The sequence below is a fragment of the Chiloscyllium punctatum genome, chromosome 26, assembly GCF_047496795.1.
Source record: "Chiloscyllium punctatum isolate Juve2018m chromosome 26, sChiPun1.3, whole genome shotgun sequence".
NCBI lineage: Eukaryota > Metazoa > Chordata > Chondrichthyes > Orectolobiformes > Hemiscylliidae > Chiloscyllium > Chiloscyllium punctatum.
In genome coordinates, this window is record NC_092764.1 from 13464597 (window position 1) to 13489068 (window position 24472).

The following is a 24472-nucleotide window of genomic DNA, read 5'->3' on the forward strand; positions in this document are numbered from 1 at the left end:
ATCTTTTCGTATTTCAGGTTTCTGCATTCTTTTTCCATTTAACATCCCAGTGGTTGGTTTTATATTCACATTCTAAATCCTACAAGAATATCTGTATTTTTCCATCATTTAAACCCATGGCTTTTAAGGACAGGTTTGCCTGTCCATCACCCTCAGTAGACAGGAATTTCCTTGAGGGTTTTCACTCATCAACGACTGCAACTCCTTACAAACAATTATGTCCATTTGAAACGTAGTCCACCTCATTCAATCAACAGCACCTCTAGCGTTGCAGTAGTCCATCACTACTGCACTGAAATGTCAGCCTGGATTATATACTCATATCTCTGCTCAAGGGTATGAGCTAACACCAAGGCAAGACAGCTACAAGTAGATGTATGACCAGCAGCGTATAAATATGTGAGGGCACCTCGATATACATGTTAGTCTCCAGATCTAAAGAATCTTTGCAATAATAATCTGTAACACCAAATGGCATCAAAACGTGAAAAATGTGAGATGGATGGATAAAGCAGATAGCCCACGAGCATATATGTAAAGATTTGTTCTAAATAATTAAATATTTATGCTGTGCAAAAACATCTCACCCTTAAAGCAATGACAACCATCACAGTATTAAAAAAGGCAAAGGAAGACCAAATGGTGTTGAATGGAAAGTCTTGCATTTATACATTTCTAAGCACTATAAAGCACACTCACTGATGTCAAAGCTAATATAAGTAAAATTGCTGTAATCCTAGAGGACCATTGGGCTGCCCTCTCATCGAACAGAGATGACTGGTGGTGGTTAAACCTGAGGGTCACCATGCCTCAGGCGGGGGAGAGGTCGAGAAGAAGATTCCGCCATGGTGACCTCAGCCAGTGCGGGAATTGAATGTGCACTGTTGACATCACTCTGCATTGCAAACTAATCCTTCAACCAACGAAGTTAATCTCCCCTCCCACCACCCCTCATAGTAGGAGACACAGCATCAATGTATGCACAGCAAGCTCCCAAAAACACAATGTGATCATGATTAAATAATATGTTGCTTTTTTTTCTATTTGGCAATAACTGATTGAGGGATTAATACTGACCAGGACATTTGGGAGAGCTCCCCTACTCTTCAAAATAGCACCAGCGGCTCTTTGACGTCTGCCTCAAGAGGTAGACAGGGACTCAGTTTAACATCTCACCTGAAAGATTAGGTCTCAAATCGTGGGGCCCAGCTCAGTACTGGATTGGAAAGTTAGCTTGATTTTGGTATTCAAGCCCCGTATTGAACCCAGACTCTGGTGAGAAACACAGAAACAAGAAGTGAAAGGACAAATCGAACCAACTACCTGCTGAACATTTGCCACCCGGAAGCAGGGAGAGAGATTTACAGCTGAAATAAAATCTTCCAACTTGGCTGAGCACTTCTCCTCTCACCTGACCAAAAAATTGTGACACAGATCATTTTAACTGACAACACTAAATCACTTTCCTCATCTTATGGAGAACTAGTTATGACATTACACTCACATTCCTCATAGCAACCCTTTTCAATCACATCAATCTCAAACGATTGCTGAAAGTTGGGTGTTTCAGATCTCTGGAGATGCTGGCAAGCTGCCAAAAATATACATATTCATTTTTAATTAAAGCTGAAATTGAACATGCCCTTCTAAAAACCTCATAACTCCATGAACACCCGTGTGATTAAATATTGGGTGGGAGCCCAAATATTAGACACATTTTCCAGATTAATTTGGAAATATTTTCTAGATTAGAAGAATAAAGTCCCCTTGCCTGTGTTTTCAAGGGGAGGTAGGTGGCAGGAGAGTGTAAGCAAAGATAAAACGCCTTTGTTCTGCATAGTTGACAAATTCCATGTTTGACTCCCTGGTCCCAGCAGCAAATCTACCTCAGGACTCCTCACTTATGGGTTTGGAATTTGACAAGATTCCTGTACTCTATTCCAAACCCCCAGTGTCACTTAATTTTACAGCAAAGTGGGGCTTCTACATGAGGCATTGACATCTAGGTCAGGACACAACATACAGAAGTTAAACTGTGAGGCACAATTCCTGATGACGGAGGCAGAGTCTTGTGTCACTTGCTGTTTGTATGCTGCCGACTGGTGCACACAGAGTTTAATGTTACTTTAAGTTCCAGGAAGGAGCCACGGGTAGTCACACAGTAGGGCATGGGCAACTCAACTCTCAGTCAGTGACAGTGCAGGACCGTGTGGCTGTGAAAGAGCCCCTGCACAAACACCAGACTCTACAGGCAAGAAGCAGATCAAGGAAAGGGGATAGTGCAGGGTCACACAAATAGAGGCATACAGCACAGAAACAGACCCTTCGGTCCAACTCATCCATGCGGACTGAGATTCCCAAACTAAACTTGTTCCATTTGCCTGCATTTGGCACATATCTGTCTAAACCTTCCCTACTCATGTACCTGTCCAAATGTCTTTTAAACGTTGCAGCTGTACCTGCATCAACCACTTGCTCTGGCAGTTCATTCTATTTACAAACCACCCTCTGTGTGAAAAAGTTGCCGCTCAGGTGCCTTTTAAATTTTTCTCCTCTCACCTTAAAATTAGGCTGTCTAACTTTGAACTCCCCTACCCTATGGGAATGACATTGGCTGTTCATCTTATCTCTGCCCCTCATGATTTTATACATTTCTAGAAGGTCTTCCCTCAACTTCCTAAGCTCCAGTGAAAAAAGTTCCAGCTATCCAGCCTCACCTCGTAACTCAAACCCTCCATTCCCAGCAATATCCTGGTAAATCATTGCTACACCCTCTCCAATGTAATAATATCCTTCCTACAGCAGGGCAACCAGAAGTGCACACAGTACTCCAGCAGAAAGCAAACTCTTTGCAATTCTAAATTAGCAGTAGAATGGGCACCACCAGGTTGGAAAAGGAGACAGGGCTGGCCAAATGAAGCCCAATAAAGAACATCGAAGGTGGGGCCTTCAAGAGCTGGACATCACCTGGGCTGCAGTGAAAGAGATTGCAATGGATCAGAGTCAGTGACAGAGTCTTGCTGCTCACTGTCCCAGGCAGGACCAGAGGAATCAAATCCAAGGGATACATGCCCCATCAATCCCACCTCCATTCTTCCAGACCAATCGTAGACCAGTGAGCCTGACGTCAATGGTGGGCAAGTTGTTGGAGGGAATCCTGAGGGACAGGATGTACATGTATTTGGAAAGGCAAGGACTGATTAGGGATAGTCAACATGGCTTTCTGCATGGGAAATCATGTCTCACAAACTTGATTGAGTTTTTTGAAGAAGTAACAAACAGGATTAATGAGGGCAGAGCAGTAGACGTGATCTATATGGACTTCAGTAAGGCATTCGACAAGGTTCCTCATGGGAGACTGGTCAGCAAGGTTAAATCTCATGGAATACAGGCAGAACCAGCCATTTGGATACAGAACTGGCTCAAAGGTAGAAGACAGAGGGTGGTGGTGGAGGGTTGTTTTTCAGACTGGAGGCCTGTGACCAGTGGAGTGCCACAAGGATCGTTGCTGGGTCCTCTACTTTTCGTCATTTGTATAACTAATATGGATGTAAGCATAAGAAGTATAGTTAGTGAGTTTGCAGATGACACTAAAATTGGCAGTGTAGTGGACAGCGAAGAAAGTTACCTCGGATTATAACGGAATCTTGATCAGATGGGCAAATGGGCTGAGAAGTGGCAGATGGAGTTTAATTTAGAAAAATGCGAGGTGCTGCATTTTGGGAAAGCAAATCTTAGCAGGACTTATACACTTAATGGTAAGGTCCTCGGGAGAGTTGCTGAACAAAAAGAGCATGGAGTGCAGGTTCATAGCTCCTTAAAAGTGGCGTCGCAAGTATATAGGATAGTGAAGAAGGCGTTTGGTATGCTTTCTATTATTGGTCAGAGTATTGAGTACAGGGGTTGGGAGGTCATACTGCAGCTGTACAGGACATTGGTTAGGCCACTTTTGGAATATTGCGTGCAATTCTGGTCTCCTTCCTATCGGAAGGATGTTGTGAAACTTGAAAGGGTTGAGAAAAGATTTACAAGGATGTAGGGAGTGTTGAAGGATTTGAGCTATAGGGAGAAGTTGAACAGGCTGGGGCTGTTTTCCCTGAAGCATCAGCAGTTGAGGGGTTTATAAAATCATGAGGGGCATGGATAGGATAAATAGACAAGGCCTTTCCCTGGGGTTGGGGAGTCTAGAACTAGAGGGCGTAGGTTTAGGATGAGAGGGAAAATATATAAATGAGACCTAAGGGGCAATGTTTTCACGCAGAGGGTGGTGCGTATATGGAATGAGCTGTCAGAGGAAGTGGTGGAGGCTGGTACAATTGCAACATTTAAAAGGCATCTGGATGGGTATACGAATAGGAAGGGTTTGGAGGGATATGGGGCGGGCGCTGCCAGGTGAGACTAAGTTGGGTTGGGATACCTGGTCGGCATGGACGGGTTGGACCAAAGGGAGTGTTTCCGTGCTGTACATCTCTATGACTCTGTGACTCTACATTCGAGGAACGCTCCATCTCCACTCCCTGCCTGGCTGCTTCGCTCTTGCCTCTATCAACAGTCCCGGTTGACATATACTGCCCTCTGCTTTTCTCAGTGTTTAACAAAGACTGCCATTCACTTGTGATTTGAGCAATTGATCTTACCCTCATGTCACCTTGAGCTAATAATAAATCAAGTTCCTCACTGATTTCAGCATGAAGGTCTCACTTAAATTTGGAGGAGCAGTGATTCAATGAGTTTTCATTTCACGCAGTTGTAGGAGAAACAGAATTAATCAACCGGCCTACTCTGATCCCCAACGTTGATCATGTAGATGGTTCAAATCCTCCTTCTAATTCTTGCTTTTAGCTTCCTCACAAGGCACTGCATCCCAGTGGCCCCATCAAATCACACTCAATGTCTTCATTGCTGTGGGGTTTGAACTCACAACTAACACTAAAGGCAAAAGTATTGCCAACTGAACCGAGCTGACACCTCTACAAGCTTGAGGTGAATTGGCCAGTTTTCAAACAAGCTTCATAATAAATAAGGAAGAATTAGAAAACTCTGAATCAAGTAGAAAGCCAGCAGGAGATGAGTGACAGTCTTTTTTATCATTGGACCAAACCATGACTTCATAATCTGAGACAGAATGGGTCATAAGTGTTGGTGCTGATGAAGAAGGTAATGACTTTGGTCCCAAACCTCTGCATGACTGGGTGGTTCCATTGTCTTTGATCCAGACTGGTATGAAGTAATCAATGGAAGTTGGTTGATCTGAATTGCTATCAACAGTTGTCATTGTATCACGTCACTCCCAGGATAGTAGAAAATCTAGATACAACCTGAGGTTGTTTTAACCATAAATTTCTACGTTCCTCAGAAAAACACGCTTCTCTTGACATATGAGAATAGCATGCTGGGAAATCAATGAATTCCAACAAGTTATGACAACAAAGAGAATGGACACCAGGAAATTCCACCTCACGAATTCCCCAGGGCCCGATCATCCTTGTCAGGGTCCTAAGGCTTAGACAAAAACAAAACCCCTCCAGAAGTTACGGATGTTGAAGACAAACCCAAAAGGCAAGATGAGTAATAAACAATTTCAAAGTAGAACACAGTCCTTCCCAAAACTACTAAAATCTTTGCTTTATGTTTACATTCGACTTGTGAGTCACAAGTAAAATTAAACATTTTCTTCAGTTGTGGCATGAGAAATGATCACTGCCTTAAATCACTATCACTGCAAAGAGTCCAGAAAGGCTTCCTAAAGGTTGAGTAATTTATTATGTGCTAAAAAAATGTGCTGCAACGTAAACTAATGGGAAACAGACGCAACGCTGCGGTGCTTTTATCGGTGGCGTGTTCGGCAAATGGTTTGGAGATACTTGCAATCGTCAGAATCAAAGAGTTGGGGTTGAAAGGAGAAGATAAACCACAGGAACACTCCAGGCAAGTGAACTGTCAGGTACTTCACAGTACTTCAGTGCTTTCTGAACACTCAGTGTTGTGCTTAATCGAAATAATCATGCTTGCAATGCAGAGTGGAAAACCTCCACAAATGAAAACTATCTGTCTACACAGCACACTGCAAACCACTGCAAGTACTCAGGTTTATACTCTCAGAGGCTGCTGAGTGCATAAAGTCACTGTAGTTCCAGAGGACTATGGGATTGCTTTTTCATCAAAGAGTGGTTTAACCTGAGGATCAATCCTCAGGCGAGGGAAAAGGTTGAGAAGACAGGGCCTCCCTTGTAACTTCAGCCAATGTGGGAATTGGACTATGGACACATATGAACTATGGACAAAAATAGTGGCATAGTGATCATGTCACTGAATTTACTAATCCAGAAGCTGAGGCTAATGCTCCTGGGACTAAGGCTCAAATCCCACCATGGCAGTTGATGGAAGTTAGACTCAACCACGTAATGAATCTGGAATTGAAAGTTATACACAGTCAGGCTGACCATGAAACTATTGTCCATTGTTGTAAAAACCCATCAGGTTCACTAAATTCTCTTTAGAGAAATAAATCTACTCTTCAATCTTTACCTGATCTGACTCCAGACCTACATCAACACAGGTACATCTGAATTATCCTTAGATCAACAGCAATTAGGAAACGGTAATGTCTGTGGACCTTGTCGCTGCCCACATCTCATGACTCCAACATGAACAGGTCCTACATCATTTTGCATACTAATCAGGATACAAAACTTTAAATGAACAACCTCTGACTTACTCTGGTGTCAATTTCGGGAACACGTTACATTGGATATAGAGCACAGAGGAGGGAAGCCAAGTTGATGCATTTTGGTTCCAGCTTAGCCAAGTTGAAAATGATGATTCTGTACATAGTTACTACACTTCAAAGGTACACTATTGATTGTGAAATGAAAAATGCCAGAGAAATGCAAGTCTTACTTTTTACACTTGAATGCTGGTCGTGAGCAATTTTAAAGCTGCGTGCAGTCACTTGTTCAAGAAAGATTGTAAGGATAAGCCAGTAATTGCAGACCAGTTATGCTGATTTCCATGGCGAAGAGAACTCCACACAACAATTATTCGGAATTAGTAGTCACATGGAAAAAGGATGCATTGTTTAAGGAGAGAAAGGAAGGTTGGTTGGTGAGCAAAGGACAACCCTCTTCCCCCACAAAGGAGGTTTCCCACTTCTTTCCAGACAGCACATTGTCCAGTGAAAGCAGTTAGGACACCCACCCAACTTTTACTTTCCCCTGCCATTAACTGGACCCTTAATGGCTTTCTAAGGTCCAAGGGTGGCTGATATGTCTGACTCCTCCCCTGTCTACACTACAATATGAGGGACTGCTCCAAGCTGGGTTCGAGGAGCAAGACTTTACAAGTGGATGTCACCAGCAAGGCCAATATTTGTTGACCATCCCTAAATGCTCTCAAACTGAATGGCTTGCACAACCATTTCAGAGGGCAGTCAATAGTCAACCACCTTCTTACAGGTCTGGAGTCACATGTGTGCTAGACTGACTAAGAATGAGAGATTTCCTTCCCTAAAGAACATCAGTGAACTAAACGGGTTCAGATATTTCTCATCAACTACTCCAAACCTCTGGAGCAGATGGGACTTGAAGGTACAGAAGCCTGAACACACGCACCAGCCGGTTTTGAAACAGTTTCTACCCTTCGGTTGTTAGAATACTGAATGGACTCACAAACTCTGAACATTTGCCTGTAACTGTGTTTTTGTTTTTGCTGCTGTTTACCTATCATTTACTTATCTATGTTACTTAACTCTGTGATCTGCCTGTATTGCTCGCAAGATAAAGTTTTTCACTGTGCCTTGGTACACGTGACAATAAATTCAATTCAATTCAATTCAATTCAACCAGGAAACTATCATTGCACCACAACAGTCCCAATACCAGTTACGTTTTATGGCAATCTGTAATATTCGTCATGGACATCATTACTGAGATTAGTTTGCAATTCCAGATTAATAATTGAATTTAAATTCTACCAGCGCCCAAAGTGACATTTAAACCAATGGCCCCAGGGCTTTACTTGAGTATCTGTGTTGTCATTTTAACTCTATGTCTATATGAACAAATTTGGTTTGCTCAGAGGAGTTAGAAATGGTCAACATCACTAGGTAGGTTTAATTATTTACATTAGACTATAAGTCCTAACTCGCCTGTGTTATGGTGCACTTTTAAACAAGCTATACATTCCCAAATTCCGCAAGCCAACAAGGAAAACATTAAACTATGTGTTAGAACTTTCTTCTGCAGTCTGTCATTATCTCATGTTAGGGTTTAACATCTCACCACAATGTACACAATATGCCAAACAACAAAGACAAAAATGCCAAAACAATTCCTTGGCACACTGCAAATGGCAAATTTACACTTGTGCAACCCACAGATTTCTATCCTATCATTATAAATGGATGGAAAAATCGCAAGCCAGGAGTATGACAAAGAGCTGCTCTTGGAAATTCTAACCCCAAACCCCCTTCAAAAGTGATGCATCAAGTGGCCCCAAGCCACTAATGACATAGTCTTTTCAACTCACATAATGCACATTTGTTGATGTAAAAACACAGCCAAAGTTCACATTCACCACTTACATGCATCCTGCCTGATAACTCTCATATAAAGAGAGTTTGCAGAGTTACAAAGATGCATCTGTTTCCACAACTCAAGGCATCATATACATAAGATGAAGCACGTCTTTCATCAAAGCCATCTATATGATTGTATAAGATTATATAGATTTGTCCATTTGAAAGGTACTGATAGTGGAGCTAATTTTCATTTAATGGACATCTAATTATTTATCTCAAACAGTTTTCCCACTTCTTTCATCCTGGTGATAACCTCCAATGTCGGCCCAGCCCTTCATCTACTTTACATTGTTTTTCATTTCATGTAGGACACCGCCAAAACTGGCAAGTTAACTAACCCCAAGTGCCCTCGAGATGGTGGGAGTGAGTGGCCTTCTCAGTCTGGGCGTCTGGTATCTGTAGCGGTTTGATATAATTGAGTGGTTTGTTGAGTCTTTCAGAAGAAAACTTTATTTGGAACACCCAGTATTAGTAGAGTGCCTGCCAAATGGATTGGGTAGAAGGTCGATTACGAAAACATTTCAGTCCATTAGTGCTCCAAATTTTCCCCGGTCCTCGTCAAAAAAAAACGCAAAGTTTGTCGTGTTTCAAAACCCAAATTCAAGGGGGAGAATAAGATTGAAATCTCTAAACCACATGATGTCGAGAGTTCAACAGCACCACTCACTCACTTGTTCCATTTGTACAGTCTCCTTTCGTAAGGGTCAGTTCACCTAAATTCTGCAATCTGAGTTGATGCCCGAGTTGGAAGCAAACATGAAAGGACTGGATTAAGGTAAACAGTCCTCCTTTCAAGCACTGGCAATCGCCATTCCAAATCTCTTATCAAGCAAAACAAACAGCCAACACAACGAGTTGAACAAACAAACATGGCTCCGGCCAGTTTAATGAACAATTTATACAGTAAGACCTTGATGAGGGCTTCCCCTCCCCCAAGCACCTACTCCATCAAGACAGCTAATTAAATCAAAATCTGAATTGACTTCCCAAATGTAAACAGGCCTAAGGCTCATCTTAGATCAAGTAAACACAAGTTTAGAGAAAAATGTATCCTTTCACACAGTGGTCAACAGGGAAGACTTTAATTTTGACTCAACTCAAACCCTGTTGCAAATTCACTTCATGGTTTTGACTCTAAAAACTAATAATATTGGACCCAGCAAGCTTCCCAAGCTCTCATTCATGCCTCAGTAAACAGAGGAATATCTTTTATTATTTGAAAAATGCACTGCATCCCTATTCACAGAAAGTCTTGGGGAACAATATAAAACATACAGTTGTGATGGATGTGCTGTAAAGGGGGAATTTGCAGAGATTTTGTTTTTCATCAGTCAATGCACCATGTCTTACCATACAAAGAGTTTGCACTCAGCTATTTTTGCAGGAGACATAGTTAACACATCAGGTAGTGTTATACAAATGGGATTCTTTCATGTACTTAAAACATCTGAGAACTGTCAAATCTGTATGACCTGCTGGTTCAGCCCAGTTGATACACAATGTCTGGAAAAGTCTAGGCTGTCTTCAAAATTGCTAACATCTGCACGACCTCCTCCACACACACACACCAACTCAAAAGCTACAGCATAATTCTATTTGCCAGTTCTCAGGCTGGGCTGCACCACTAATGTGCACACCTCACCATGATTACATCAGCTACCCTGAAGAAAGTAAGACTCACATTGATACAGTGTCTTTCACGACCTTGGAAACTTTCAAAGCATCTGAGTGGGGAGAAACATGGAGTTTTGGAGATTGTCACTTTTACAACGTAAGAAATGTGGTCACTAAGTTGCATGCATTAACCTCCCACAACCAGCAATGTGAGAATGACCAGACAATACATTCTTGTTGATATTGACTGAGGGATAAATGTTGATCAGAGTCGGCAGTATGCACTCCCTTGCTTCAGGATAGTTTGGACGCATTCCTGTGAAGCACTATGGTAAGTTTTATCTCATTAAAAGGCACCGTAAATTGCTATTGTCAAAGATGCTATTTAAATGCATATTGCTCTTGTAAACTTGTCACAATCAAAGTAGTTACTCACCACAATATCATCATTGACAAAGAAACTTCTCAAGGTGGTCCACAAACAGGACAGCAGGTGCTGAGCTAGGAAGCAAAGGACTGCACAACATCTCGCCCACAAAGCTGAGATTTGAGAGGATTTATGTGAATGTGGAAAGAGAGAAACAGGCCAAATCTAAGGAGTTTGTGGACTCTTTATCTCCATGATCAAGACCATCTGTGCAACTTCCTCTTTTCTTTGCTCAATAAATGTTCCCAGTCGTTCCCTCCCAGACAGTGTGCCTGGACACTAAAACTGAAGAAGGCATCAGCATTACGCCAGGAAAGTAAATACCCAAACTCCATTCCTCAGGCAGAGCCAAAATTCATTACAAAGCCATGAGATGACTTGGGTGTAGTAAGAGAAAAGGGTGCCACAGTGGCTATGTTACAGGAATGGTTAAATCCAGAGACCTGGGCTAATACCTTGAGGAAACACATTCAAATCTCATCACAACAGATTTGAATTGACAAATTGAACATATCTGGAATTAAAACCTATTTTGAGGAATGGCAACAATGAAATGACTGTTGTAAAACCTCAGCTGGTTCACTGGTTTCCTCCTCGTGGACCACCCTTATCTAATTCAGCCAGCACATGTCTCCAGACCCACAGCTATCTGATGGACTCTTGACTGCCCTCTGTTATGGCCTAGAAAGTCATTCAGTTCAAGGGCAATTAGTGATGGGGCATAAATACAGGCTTTTCCAGTGGTGCCACAAGCCTTGAACAACAAAAATGAAAGGGGACGGGGAGGTGAGGCTACATCAATGCAGCACATGCTGCTTGTCCAAGGCTGATTAGTGTGAATGGCTCTAACTTTGCTCAAAGAAGCACTGGAACAGTCAGTGTAAATATTAGATCCTCAAAACGGGTTGTTTTCCCAGCAATAACAGTTTCAAAAGATTCCCAGCTAAAAATAAGTGAAATCACAATATACTTAGAGTTCGACATCTGGGCATCAGGGATTATACCCTGAGGTGAGATTTTACAAATTAGGTTCTCATTCTCTAGAATTTAGAAAGTGAGGGGTGATCTGATCAATGTCTTCAATAGACAATACGATCAGGAACGGACTGGATGGATGGAGAAAAACTATTTCCATCGATTGGAGATTCTACAGCTAGGGGGCGTAGACTCTGAATTAGAGCCAGATCATTCGGGAAGCACTTCTACACACAATGGGTGGTAGAGGTTTGGAACTATCTTCCACAAGTGGCAGTGGATGCTGAATCAGTTTTTATTTTTAAATTTGAGAGAGTTAATTAAGCAAATGTATTGAGGAATATGGGTCAAAGGCAGGGAGGTAGATGTAGGCCATAGCTCAGCCATGATCGCACTGAAGAGTGAAACAGGCTCAAGGAATTACCTATACCTATGTTCCCTCAGCTCTTGATTGTACCACTGAGCTTTCTGAACTCTTGTTTCGTACCCTGAATATTTTAAAGCTTCTTGAATCACTCAACTCTAATAATCCTTCAGAAGATTATGCAGCTTACAATTTCTGACAAATCTTTGGACCAATTTAACTGTACAGTCAGCTGAAGAAATATTGCATCAGAGAGACTCTTCGTCGCTTAACCCTTGTAGCTACATGGTGATACAATGTGCTGAGAGAACGCATGGACAATATCACGAGAGTTGCACTCAACATTGAGATTCTCACACTTTCCATGTAGAAGTTGAGGCAGAAGAAACCAGGGCACAAGGACGTCAGGGCCCAAAGCCTGATAATACAGGGGTGGGGCTGCTGGCCTCAGGTCAGGGTGCGGCTGGAGGCCCAGGATAGGAGGCCCTGGAAGGAACTCCCATGATTAAAGCCAAATGGGAGAAAGTGTTATTCAATTCTAGCCTTTTGTGGATCCCTGATTTCAAACACTTTACCACTGACCAATTGTTAGCCCTGCCTTCAGCTCCCTAAACATGAAGCTGACTAAAATTCTACTTTTCTCCAATTTATTTCACTTCTCTCCTTCCAGATGCCCTCTAGAGCCAACGCATTAGACCAAGCTTTTTGTGCTTCACCCTTGATCTCACCTTCGTAGATCTTTGTCAAATAAAAGCAGAGAAACATAGAAAGCAGGAGTAGGCCGTTCAGCCATTTCAGTGTATTCCACCACTCAATGTATTATGACTGATCATCCAACTCAATACAGGCAGTCCCTGGGTTGCAAATGGGTCCCATTCTGGAGTCCGTTCACAAGTCGATTTGTATGTAAGTTGAGACACAACTCAGGACAATATAAAGGAACGGTTTTTAGAAAAACCGGAACAGGAAATGGTCATATGTCAGATATTTAAAATTTCACCCCTGTATAAACTCACGTTTGTCAGTACAAGTACTCCCAAGTCAGACATTCGTATATCAGTATATTCGTGTACCTTGTTCCCGAATTCTCCCCAGATCCTTTGATTCCTTTAGCCCCAAGAACCAAGTTTAACTCCTTCTCAAAAAAATTCAAAATTTTGGTCTCAACTGCTTTCAGTGTCAGAGAATTACACGGGCTCCCCACTTTCTGAGAGAAAATGTTTCTCGTCATCTCAGCCCTGAATGGCCCACCCCATATCCTTGGACTAGGACCCCTGGTTCTCTACACCTTGGTCGTCAGGAGCATCTTTCCTACATTTAACCTGTTCAGTCCTGCTGAAATTGTATTAGTTTCTAAGAGATCCCCCTTCATCCTCGGAAATTCTAGTGACTATATTCCTAATCAATCCAGTCTCTCTTCATACCTGAGTTCTACAATCCTAGGAATCTATCTGGCAAACCTTCTTTGCACTCTCTTTATTGCCAGAACATCCTTCCTCAGATAAGGAGAGCAAAACTACACACAATACTCCAGGTGCAGCCACACCAATGCCCTGTATAATTGCAGCAAGATATCCCTGCTTCTGTACTTGAATTCTCTCTACCATTCACCACACTTGTGCACTTAATTTTAGTGAGTGGTGTATGATGTACACCCAGGTCTCATTGTATCTCCAACTTTCTCAATCTATCGCTGTTCAGATAATAATCTGCCTTCCTGTTTTTGCTACCAAAGTGGATAACCTTACATTTATTCATATTATACTGCATCGGCAATGCACTTGCCTACTCATTCACTCAAATTGTCCAAATGTTGGTTTTATAACATTATTGTGAAGGTCCATGTGACAGTTTAGTATGCTTAGGTGTTATATGTGGGCAGCTGGCTCTTGCTGCCTTTATCTATAGTTGGTTCCTTTACACCTCCTGGAGGGTTGTTCAAAGCAGCATTTAGATCAGCACCTCCAGTACCTACACTGATCGCCAGAGAGTAGCGGTGGGTCTAGGATCATAGACAAATCACCCCCACCATACTAGAGAAGAGACAAACCAAACAGGTTCTCTTGTTGGGTGCTACCAAGTAATTATTACTGGAAATTGTGCGTATGTTAAATAGTCTTTGAAAACCCCCTTTATTTATGACGCACCTACATGCTGCCCCTCAATGATGTTATCCAAAGGCACACCATTCATTATCATAGGTACACTGATCTCCAATTTGAACCCAGCCTGAACTCACCGCTACCTCTCTCAGCCCCTCCACTTCTGCCAAGTTATCAGAATACTTATCTGATACCCAGTACTGGATGAGCAGAAATTTCTCCCAATTCAATACCAAGAATGGTTGAAGTAATTGTTTTTTGGTGTCCATTGCAAAGCCACCTTTTTTTTGTAGGCGAGCATTTATTGCCTATCCCTAATTGCCCAAAGTTAAGAGTCAACCACATTGCTGTGGGTCCGGAGGCAAATATAAGCCAGACCAGGTAAAGTTAGCAGTTTCCTTTTCTAAAGGTTATTAGTGAACCAAATGGGTTTTCCCAACAATTGCCGATGGACAATGAATTCACGGACAGCATTAGACTCTTAATCCCAGATTATTTTTGTTTTGTATTCAAACTTCTTCATCTGCCATGGCAGAATTCAAACCTGGGTCCCCACAACATTACCTGGGTCTCTAGATTAATAGTCTAGTGATAATACCACTAGGCTATCGCTTCTCCATTGCTTAGCTGCCCAACTGCATCTCTTTGCCTTGCAATCGAGGTGACAGTTCTGAAACAGGATGGGAAGATATTACAATTGACTCTGGCTAAAATGAGATGCATCAGAATGGGACCAGATGAGAGCAGTCCTAGCTGACTGGATGCTGGTGCAAAACAATTGCAAGATGACAAGTCGAGGACACAGGTGCAAGCTTCCTCCTTTTAAAATAATATGTGCAATGAAATAAAATCAGATGATGGCTGCTACATTTGAAGTTTCTGCACATCAGGGCCCAGTACCACCCTAAGATTGAAAGTAAAAGTCCCACTCCACAGACTACTTCACAAATTTCAGATAGCCACTTCTAGGACATAATACAGGAGTGCTGCACGGTTAAGGGAGCTGTCCTTCATTTGAGATGTTAAAGTACGATTCCAGATGTAAAAAGGTCCAACTGCTCTATTTCACACAAAAGCATTGAAGTTTCCTCCAGTCCATTGACTAATATTTATTCCCAACTCACATCAGTTAAACCCATTATCATTGCCATTATCACACTGTTGCCTATGGGATCTTGCTGTGTGCAAATGGTTGCCACTTTTCCTGCCTTTCGATAGTGATTACATTTCAATGACTACTTCATCAGCTGTGAAAGCATTTCAAAGCATCCAGAGATCGTGAAGAGGCACTATAAAAATGCAAGATGTTTCCTCCTTTTATACAGCCACACTTGTCCACACCAGACAAGTACTGCCACATCAGTTTAGCTTCAACGATTGACAAAGGGATGAAAGGTGTCACCAATAGTCTCATCAAGAAGAACCTGCTGAGCAATAACCTGTTTGCTAGTTCTCAGTTTTGAACAAGCAAAACCTTTGAGGGACACTTGATTTGAAATGTTAACTTTGCTTTCCCATCACAGATGCTGCCAGACCTGCTGAGTTTCTCCAGCATTATCTGTTTTTGTTTGTTTCAGTTCTCCAGAATCCACAGTTCTTTTTTATTTCAGTGCTCAGATTGGGTAGTGCCAGGTTGAGTCTGCAGCTGACCATATTACAGCCCTAATTGAAACGCACGCTGAAATACAGAGAGGAGGTGAGGGTGACTGTCCCTCACAACAAGGTGGCATTTTGATTGAAGTATGGTTACAAGGAGCCCAGACATGGGAATTGGGCAAAAGTTGTTTCTGGTTGGGATCATACTTGGCTTAAAGGAACATGGTTCTGTTTGTTAAAGGTCAATCATCTCAGCTCTGGGATATCATGATAAGAGGTCTTCAGGGTAGAGGTTTAGACTCAGCCAGCTTCTCTATCATAAAGTCAGAACTGTGTATGTTCACTGATTATTGCACACTGTTTACAATCATTCATGACTCTTTAGACACTAAAGAGTGAATATCCTAAAGCAGCAACACCTGCACAATTTGGACTGATAATTAGCAAGTAATATTTGTACCACACAAGTGCCAGGCACTGGTCACTTCAAACAAGAGAATCTAACCTTGGCATTCAATGATACCACCATAGCTCAACTTGCTAATGGTAGCATCCTGAGATTTATCACTGACCAAAAACTGAACTGGACCAACCATACAAATCCTGTGGCCACAAGAGCAGGTCAGAGGTTGGGAATTCTGCAATGAGTAACTCATCTCCCAATTCCTCAAAGTCGGTCGACCATCCATAAAGCACAAGGCATAGCCTTAGAGCAAAGGGAAGACCTTTTAGAATGGAGATAAGGAGACAATTCTTCAGCCAGAGAGTGGTGAATCTTTGGAATTCACTGCCACAGAAGGCTGTGGAGACCAAGTCATTGAGGATATTTAAGACTGAGATAGATAGGTTATTGAGTATCAAGGGGTTCAAAGATTGCGGGGAGAAAGCTGGAGAATGGGGTTGAGATATTTATCAGCCATGATTGAATGGGCTGAATGGCTTAATTTCTGCTCCTATGTCTTATGGTCATTTGGTCTAAGTCAGGTGTGCAGTGGAATATTCTCCACTTTGAGAGATGAGTACAGCTGCAACACTACTCAAAAAGTGTGGCATCATCAAAGACAAAGCAGTCTGCTTCATTGGCACCCAATCCTCTACATTCATTCTGTCCACCACTGAGGCACAAAGTGTACCATCTATGTGATGCACTGCAACAACTCACTGAGCTCCTTTGGCAGCCCCTTCCAAACATACGACTTCTGTCCCCTAGATAGACAAAGGGAACAGAGACATGAGAATCCCACTAACCATAAGCTCCACCCAAAGGCACACATCATTCTGGTTGGGAATGATATCACCATTTATTCACTGTGACTGGGTCTATATGCTGGAACTCCCTCCCTTGCAGCACTACAGCAAGGACTACAATGGTTCAAGACAGCAACCCACCTTCTCAAGGGCAGTTAGGGATGGGCAATAAATGCTAATTTAATCAGCGATAACCACATCCCATGAAAGAATAAAATGAAACATGTACCTAATGGTTGAAGAGTTAGTGTGTTCATATCTCACCATGGCAATTTCCAAATTTGAAACCAACTTTAAAAAGCTGATGAAGAAAGGTCACTGGACTTAAGCATTTCTTATGCTGCCAAACCTGCTGAATTTTTCCAGCCATTTCTGCTTTCGTTTTATATCTCCAGCATCTGCAGTTCTTTGTTTTATTAAAAGAGCTGATAGTGATCATAATGTGGTGGCAATACTAAAAGATACCAAATTGATTCTCTGATGTTTATTTAGGGAGGGAAAAGTGTCCTCCTTTTCTGAGCTCCAGTCAGACACCTGTATGATTGACTCTTAAAAGACCTCAAAAGTAACCTTGCAAACCAGTCAGCTGTAATTGACTAGGAATAGACAATAAGTACCAGTCTTGCCAGAAACGCCCACATCCTGACAAAACATTTAAAACAAAAAATTGGATAGCTTTCAATTTTACTCAGAAGAGTTCTCAACACCTGTCCTATCACGGGTCATATGCAACTTTGGAGAAATGTTTTAGATTTGGATGACAGCAGCATGGCATCTAAAGACTGGGGTCAATTCTCACATAACCACCCACTGCCCCAAGTAACTCTAAGACCTGTGCAAACCACAAGTCAAAAGATAGAACCATGATTGGACCCCTGTCCAAAACGTAAGAAAACAGATCAGCGTGTACAGAACTTGCATTACTAAAGATTTCAACCTTGCTTCCATTAGAACAAATTCAAGAATTCCAAATTCTAAACTGTCACAACAACTTATACAGCAAGAATAAATCCTCGGTATGCTAACAACTGTATATAACCTGGAATCACTGGCCCAAGAATGCCCAAAGTGGAAGGGGGGTATCAAGACTTGTTGTTGGGAAAAAGCAGAAGCCAGGGGCAAACAGAATAAGGGGTGCACTGCCACACCAACATCCCACCCACCCCCTTCCCAGGATCATCACCTGCCCCAATTATAACAGACATTGCAGTAGCCACATCAGTCTGTACAGACACCTATGGATTCACCCTGAGTGGAAGAGAGTCATTATCGTCCTGATGAACGGATGAAGGGCTTTTGCCCGAAATGTCAATTTTCCTGCTCTTTAGATGCTGCCTGACCTGCTGTGCATTTCCAGCACCACTCTAATCTTGACTCTAATCTCTAGCATCTGCAGTACCCACTTCTGCCTCGTTATCATCTGCCAGGGACCACCAATGACGACACACAACCAATTTAAGAGAATCAATCAAGATCCTAATAGTTATTGTTTGCTAGAAATGATGGACATTCATACAGGGACCAGTTCTCTGCAAACTAAAGGAACATGTTCAAGCCCTGTCCTTTATTTATGAATCACCCAGGAGCTTGGAGACAGTTCCTGGTCTCCATGGGAACATCTCAACTCCAGTTGACTTGCCAACCAATCAACACCCTTCCCTCCTGCAATGTAAATTATGGTGACAGTTTGAGATTTGCTGTTCTTGCCTTTACCCTGATGAGCGCGAGAGAGGAAGCTTCATGGACAGGTCACTCTTTGTGTCAAAGAGAGTCGTAAATATTTTAAAATTCCGTTTCACATTGCACATCTGAAAAGGTGGGTCACTAACAGGGCAGCTGGAAGGGAATAATTAAGAAAGTGAATAAATTAGAGCTACTTGCCCAAACCAGAGAAAAGGTGAAAGGAGCAGCGGTTTAGAGGACATTGACGAAAAACAGGAATGGGGCAGCTGAGGGAGCAGCCAGTGTGTGCAGGCTGGGACAGAGTCACTCACCAAACCCTGGCATGTCGACACGGCCACAGAAGAAGCGCTGTCATTCCTGATGTGTCCCTGATAGAAGCAGTTCGCTTGAGACTCCGAGAGGGGTTTCTCGGTGGCACCCTGCGAACCCAGTAGGTGCACCCTGAAACCTTTCGCCAGCACGTTCGAGGGTCTTAGCTCGAGGTGCAGCTCCTGGTCGGAGAAGGAGAGTTTGTAATGTAGGGAATCCACGGGCTCTGAGCGCTTCTCTCTGTTAGTCTGCACAGAACCTCCGCCCGGGTCAACCTTAACAGGTGTCACCAAGATATAGTCTGCAAGGAGAGAGAAACAAACGAAAAGACTTTGACAGTACATGTTCATGCCTGAGCATCATGTGAAATAATGGAAAAGCACTTTGTATTTTGTGTGTGTGTGGGGGGGGGGGGGGGGGGAAGGGGGGTGCATTATTCCCATTGCCACGGGCTGTGCAGCACAGACGCTGGATGTGCAGTCAAACCGCTGCCTTTCTGTCTCAATGTTTGTGGTGCCGTGAATAAGGACTATTCACTCAAGGTACCGCTGACACACTGGGTCCGACCAAAGGAGCCGCGATTTGGACAGAATCGAAAAGACACTTTTCTTTAGAAAGTAATCCACTCCACCTCCCCATCCCCCACCCCCTTCCAAAAAGTTATCATTAATTCCTGCTGATTCGATTTGGTGGGTGGAATCTGCAAAAACATCCAAGTCTTTTCACCGGGTCTTGTTCTGGAGGTCAAATTCCCACCAATTCCCCCTCCCCCCCCCCCCAACCCCCATCTCAGCGGCGGATCTCCCCAGGAGCTGAGTGCGGGGGGGGGGGGGGGTGAGAATCCCAGTCTACTGCCTGGAGCTGCCTCTCTCTCTCTCGCTCCCCCACCCCCCCCTCTCTCTGTAATGGTGTGTGCGGCTCTCACTAATCTCTGTCTGTCTCTCTGCAGCAGTCTATGTCCAGGTATGTCGCTCTGCCTGTATATCTATGTCTATGTCCAGGTATGTCTGACTCTGTCAGCACGTCTCTGTCTCCCGAGTCTATTTCTCTCTCCCAATCTGTAGTCCATCTCTCTCTCTGTGACTGTCTTTCTGTCTCGCTGACTGACAGTCTGTTTCTCTGCATCTGTCTCTATGTCTCTCTGTCTGCATGTTTCTAACTTGTCTCTAAGACCATATGCGATCCCCTCTGTGTCCCACTCTCCTGACCATTCAGATGTCCACATCCTGCTTCCTTCGTGTGTCTGCATGTTCAACTGTGTCGCTAAGTGTGTCTGATTCCCCTGTCTCCATCTCCATCTGACTTTTTCTGCAAGCCCCTCTCTGTTCCTGTCTGTCTGACGATGTCGCCAAGTCTGTGTTAGACCCTCCTGAGTCTTTTTCCCCATCCGACAGTCTGTCAATTTGTGTGCCCCTGACTGTGTTCTCTGTCTGACTGCGTCTGTCTATCTGAGTGTCTCTGTGTATCTCTATCTGTATATGTGTGTGTGTCTCTCTCTGTATCTATGTATGTCTCTCTGTGTCTGCCTGTAACTGTGTGTGTACCTCTGTATACATGACTGTGTCTCTATATTGTTATGTGTCTCTCTATCTGTATCTGTGTGTCTGTGTCTCTGTCTGTATGTGTGTATCTATGCGTGTCTGTGTCTCTGCGTGTGTGTTTCTCTGTCTGTATCTGTGTGTATGTGTGTTTCTCTGTCCGTATCTACGTATGTGTGTTTCTCTGTCTGTTACTATGTGTATGTGTGTTTCTCTGTCCGTATCTGTGTATGTGTGTTTCTCTGTCTGTTACTATGTGTGTGTATGTGTGTTTCTCCCTGACGCTGCGCGCCTTTGGCTCTGTGTGCTTCTAACATGCACATACTATAGCTCCCACTTTTGCATCCGCGAACATAACTGTGTTTAAAGAAATAACGCATAAATATACAAACCATCGTTTATTCCACTGTTCTCAGGGTTTTGAGGAGAGCCTGGATTTTCAGGAGACGCGCAGCAGGAGTGTAAAATCTGTGAAATGAGGGGAGAGCGAGGGGGAAGAGAAAAAAAGCAAGTCAAAAATTAAAACAGGTCAACATTGAGCACACAAATCTCCCAACAGTACTTGTCTGGGATAGCAGTCTTTACGAGCAGGGTATCTCAAAATTAAAGCACGTTTACAGTTTAACACAGGGCTGCAATAAATCGAGACAAAATGAAATTCGTGGCACCTGCCTGAAAAATATTAGCAAACCAGAGCGCTGTCAGCAGTTGCATTGCAGAATTATTCAGCGGCGCAGGTACATTCCATATCGCCAGGAAAAGACCATCCATTTCTCTTTTTTGTACTTCTTTCGCGAAGGGATTGGTTTTGTGTGTGTGTGTGCGTTTTAAAGGCAGCAGCCTGTTACCTCCCGCAAGAGGAATCCAGGACTAAGCTTCTTTGCAAACTGGGACTGCGTTCGGTCAACATTTTGGGTGTCGTGGCTTTGGCTCCAAGCGGTGTCCTTTTTGGGGCGAAAATGCTTGCTTTGCATTGGTTTGTGGAGTGGACAGGTAGGGCGATCCAGAGGTGCAGAAGATGGATCACGGTGCTCCCTCTTTTTCTCTGATTCTATGAATGGGGAGAGAATTGAAGTTGCTTCACTGGCGAGACCCGGGGACCAATCACCGGGCGACATCGACAGCGTAAACTCGCCCCTGCTGCGGATTCGCTGCCTGCAAAATGCATTCGCCGATATTCCTCTCCGCAACCTTTGTTTTTAAACATATACGCACTGTACTGTATAGGTGTACACGGAACCATCTCATGGGTACGGTTCCTTTAAACATTGGACTCAGGACCCTCGCCTGGGGCTACTGTGAGACGTGACTCCACCCTTCCCACTGCGAGGTGCCCAGTCAAAAATAGCAATCACAAAGCACCCGTCGCCACCCTCCCTCCCACCCCCACCTTCCTTTCCCATGAACGACCCTTATCTAGCAAAGCACTTCTCAGCCAACGTTATTTTTCGTTATGTCGGAAACCAAGCAGTGCACAGCAACCTCTCACAAACAGCAGCTAATGTTTTCAAAGGGTCTCCTGTCCTGATGCAGGGTCTCTGGACTCGACACGCTGACTCTGAAGAGGTCTGCAAAGAATTCTGGCAGGCTTAGAGAGGGTGGATAGTCAAAGGCCATTCCCCAGGGTAAAAAGGTCAAAGACAAGAAGGCACAGGTTCAAGGTGAGCTGTGGGCAGAGGCTGAATAGACTGGGGCTATTTTCCCTGGGGCATTGGAGGCTGAGGTGAACTTCTCCAGGTTTAGAAAGTTATGATTTGGAGATGCCGGTGTTGGACTGGGGTGTATAAAGTTAAAAATCAAACAACACCAGGTTATAGTCCAACAGGTTTATTTGGAAGCACTCGTTTTAGGAGCTAGGGTAGGAGCAGTGCTCTGAAAGCTAGTGCTTCCAAATAAACCTGTTGGACTATAACCTGGTGTTGTTTGACTTTTAACTTTAGAAAATCATGAGGGGCATGAGTAAATAAGCAAGTCTGTTCCCCTGGGGCAGGGGAGTCCCAAACTAGAGGGCATAGGTTCAAGGTGAGAGGGGAAAGATTTCAAAGGGACCTACGGGCCAACTTTTTCACGCAGAGGGTGATGGGTGAATGTAGGTAACTCACGGTGACCTTATAAAGGTTTATGAAATCATGAGGGGCATAGCCAAGGTCTTTTTCCTAACATTAGAGAGTCCAAAACTAATGGGCATAGGTTTAAGGTGAGAAGGAAAAGATTTAAAAGTGACCCGAGGGGCAACATTTTCACACAGAGGGTGTGTATGTATAGAATAGGCTACCAGACGAAGTGGTGAAGGCTAGTACAATCACGATTTGGAGATGCCGGTGTTGGACTGGAGTGGACAAAGTCAAAAATCACACAACACCAGGTTATAGTCCGACAGGTTTAATTGGAAGCACTAACCTTCAGAGCGCTGCTCCTTCATCAGGTGGTTGTGGAGTAGGTACTCCTGATGAAGGAGCAGGCGCTCCAAAAGCTAGTACAATCACCTCATTTAAAAAGCTTTTGGATAGGTCCCTGAATAGGAAAGGTTTAGATTGATATGGACCAAATGCAGACAAATGGAATGAGTTAAGTTTGGGACACCTGGTCGACATGGGAAAGTTGGACTGAACGGTCTGTTTCTGTGCTGTATGACTCTATAACTTTAGATGCGTTCTTTCAAATTTAATTTTCCAAACATTGCAAAGTGACTGCTGTGAGGAACCTTTTGCACATTCTCCGAGCTGTTGGTAAGATGTGTGCTTGGAATTATGATGAAAAATTCACTTGCATTTATATAGCACCCCTCATATTTGCAGGAGGTTGCAAAGCAACTTCCAACCAATGAAGTACTTTTGTAGTGTGGACACTGTCATACTGTGGGAAAGAAAACAGCAAATGTACGCGTGACAAGTTTTCTACTGTCAATGACGTTGGTTGAGACCACTGGGGAGAACTCCCCTCCACTTCTTCAACATGTGGGATTTTCTGTAACCATCTGGGAACATTAACAGGGCCTCAACTTAACATCTCATCCACAATATGTTATTTCTGACAATATACCATGCACTTAGTAGCATACTGAGACTGTTATAGCCAGTGTCTATCTAATGCTGTGAGCACACAACCTTCTAACTCGCAGGCAATAGTGCTGGCTTTGAGCCAAGGCTGACAAAACAGGATTGATGCTGGGGATTAATGCGGGCATTTTACAGTGAGCACCCACGTAAGGGCATCCCCTCCCAGGATGAAGGAAAGCTACTCACAGCACGCCCACCATCTCCATTAGCTGAGCGGAAATCACTCAATTGCATCAATTGCTGAGTTTTCTTATCACCATATTATCAATGGATCCTGATAACCACTCTGCCTAGCCGAGGATGACGCTTGAATGAGAAGTCTATAAACTGTGACTACAAACAGCAAATCTGACGATCTTGTGCCACAGCTCATTTGATTGTACATTCAGCAAATCCGATCAAACAACACAGCACGCTCAGCTCACAAGTGGGTGTACTGCCAAGCAGTCCAGTTGCCTTTATGGGAAATCTCACTGTGTGCCTCGGTACATATCTCATAGGGTAAGGCACATCAGAAGCTAATTCATTCTGGATCTTTCCCCCCTCACTTAGCTTCACAGAGATATTGAGATGTACAGCACGGAAACAGACCCTACAGTCCAACTCGTCCATGCCAACCAAATATCCTAACCTAATCTAGTCCTATTTACCAGCACTTGGCCCATATCCCTCTAAACACTTCCTATTCATGTATCCATCATGATACCTTTTAAATGTTGTAATTGTACCAGCCTCCACCACTTGCTCTGGCAGCTCATTCCGTACATGCACCACCCTTTATGTGAAAGATTTGCCCCTTAGGTTCCTTCTAAATCTTCCCTTCTCTCTCTAAACCTATGCCCTCTCTTTCTGGACTCCCCCACACTGGGGAAAAGACCTTGTCTATTTGCCTTCTCCATGCCCCTCATTATTTTATAAGCCTCTATCAGGTCACCCCTCAGCCTCTGACGTTCCAACCTATTCAGCCTCTGCCTATAGC

The 24472-nt window shown here is 43.4% G+C and overlaps 1 protein-coding gene across 4 annotated transcripts in view; it reads right to left on the reverse strand.

The window, feature by feature from the left end:
• The window catches only part of adamts18 (ADAM metallopeptidase with thrombospondin type 1 motif, 18), a 282233-nt gene extending 260538 nt beyond the window's left edge, over window positions 1–21695 (reverse strand). For 2 of the 4 annotated variants that reach the window (XR_011964232.1, XM_072595845.1), the window contains exons 1-3: window positions 21107–21695; window positions 20827–20902; window positions 18899–19197 (exon numbers count right to left, since the gene is read on the reverse strand). Coding sequence is in view for 3 of the 4 variants with exons in the window: in XM_072595845.1 (XP_072451946.1) it covers window positions 18899–19197; window positions 20827–20902; window positions 21107–21205 (474 nt within the window). In the remaining variant the exon portion in view is untranslated. Of the gene's footprint in view, window positions 1–18898; window positions 19198–20826; window positions 20903–21106 lie in introns of those variants that run through there. The other 2 variants (XM_072595849.1, XM_072595846.1) reach the window with 1 other exon arrangement.
• Window positions 21696–24472: the final 2777 nt, after the last annotated feature.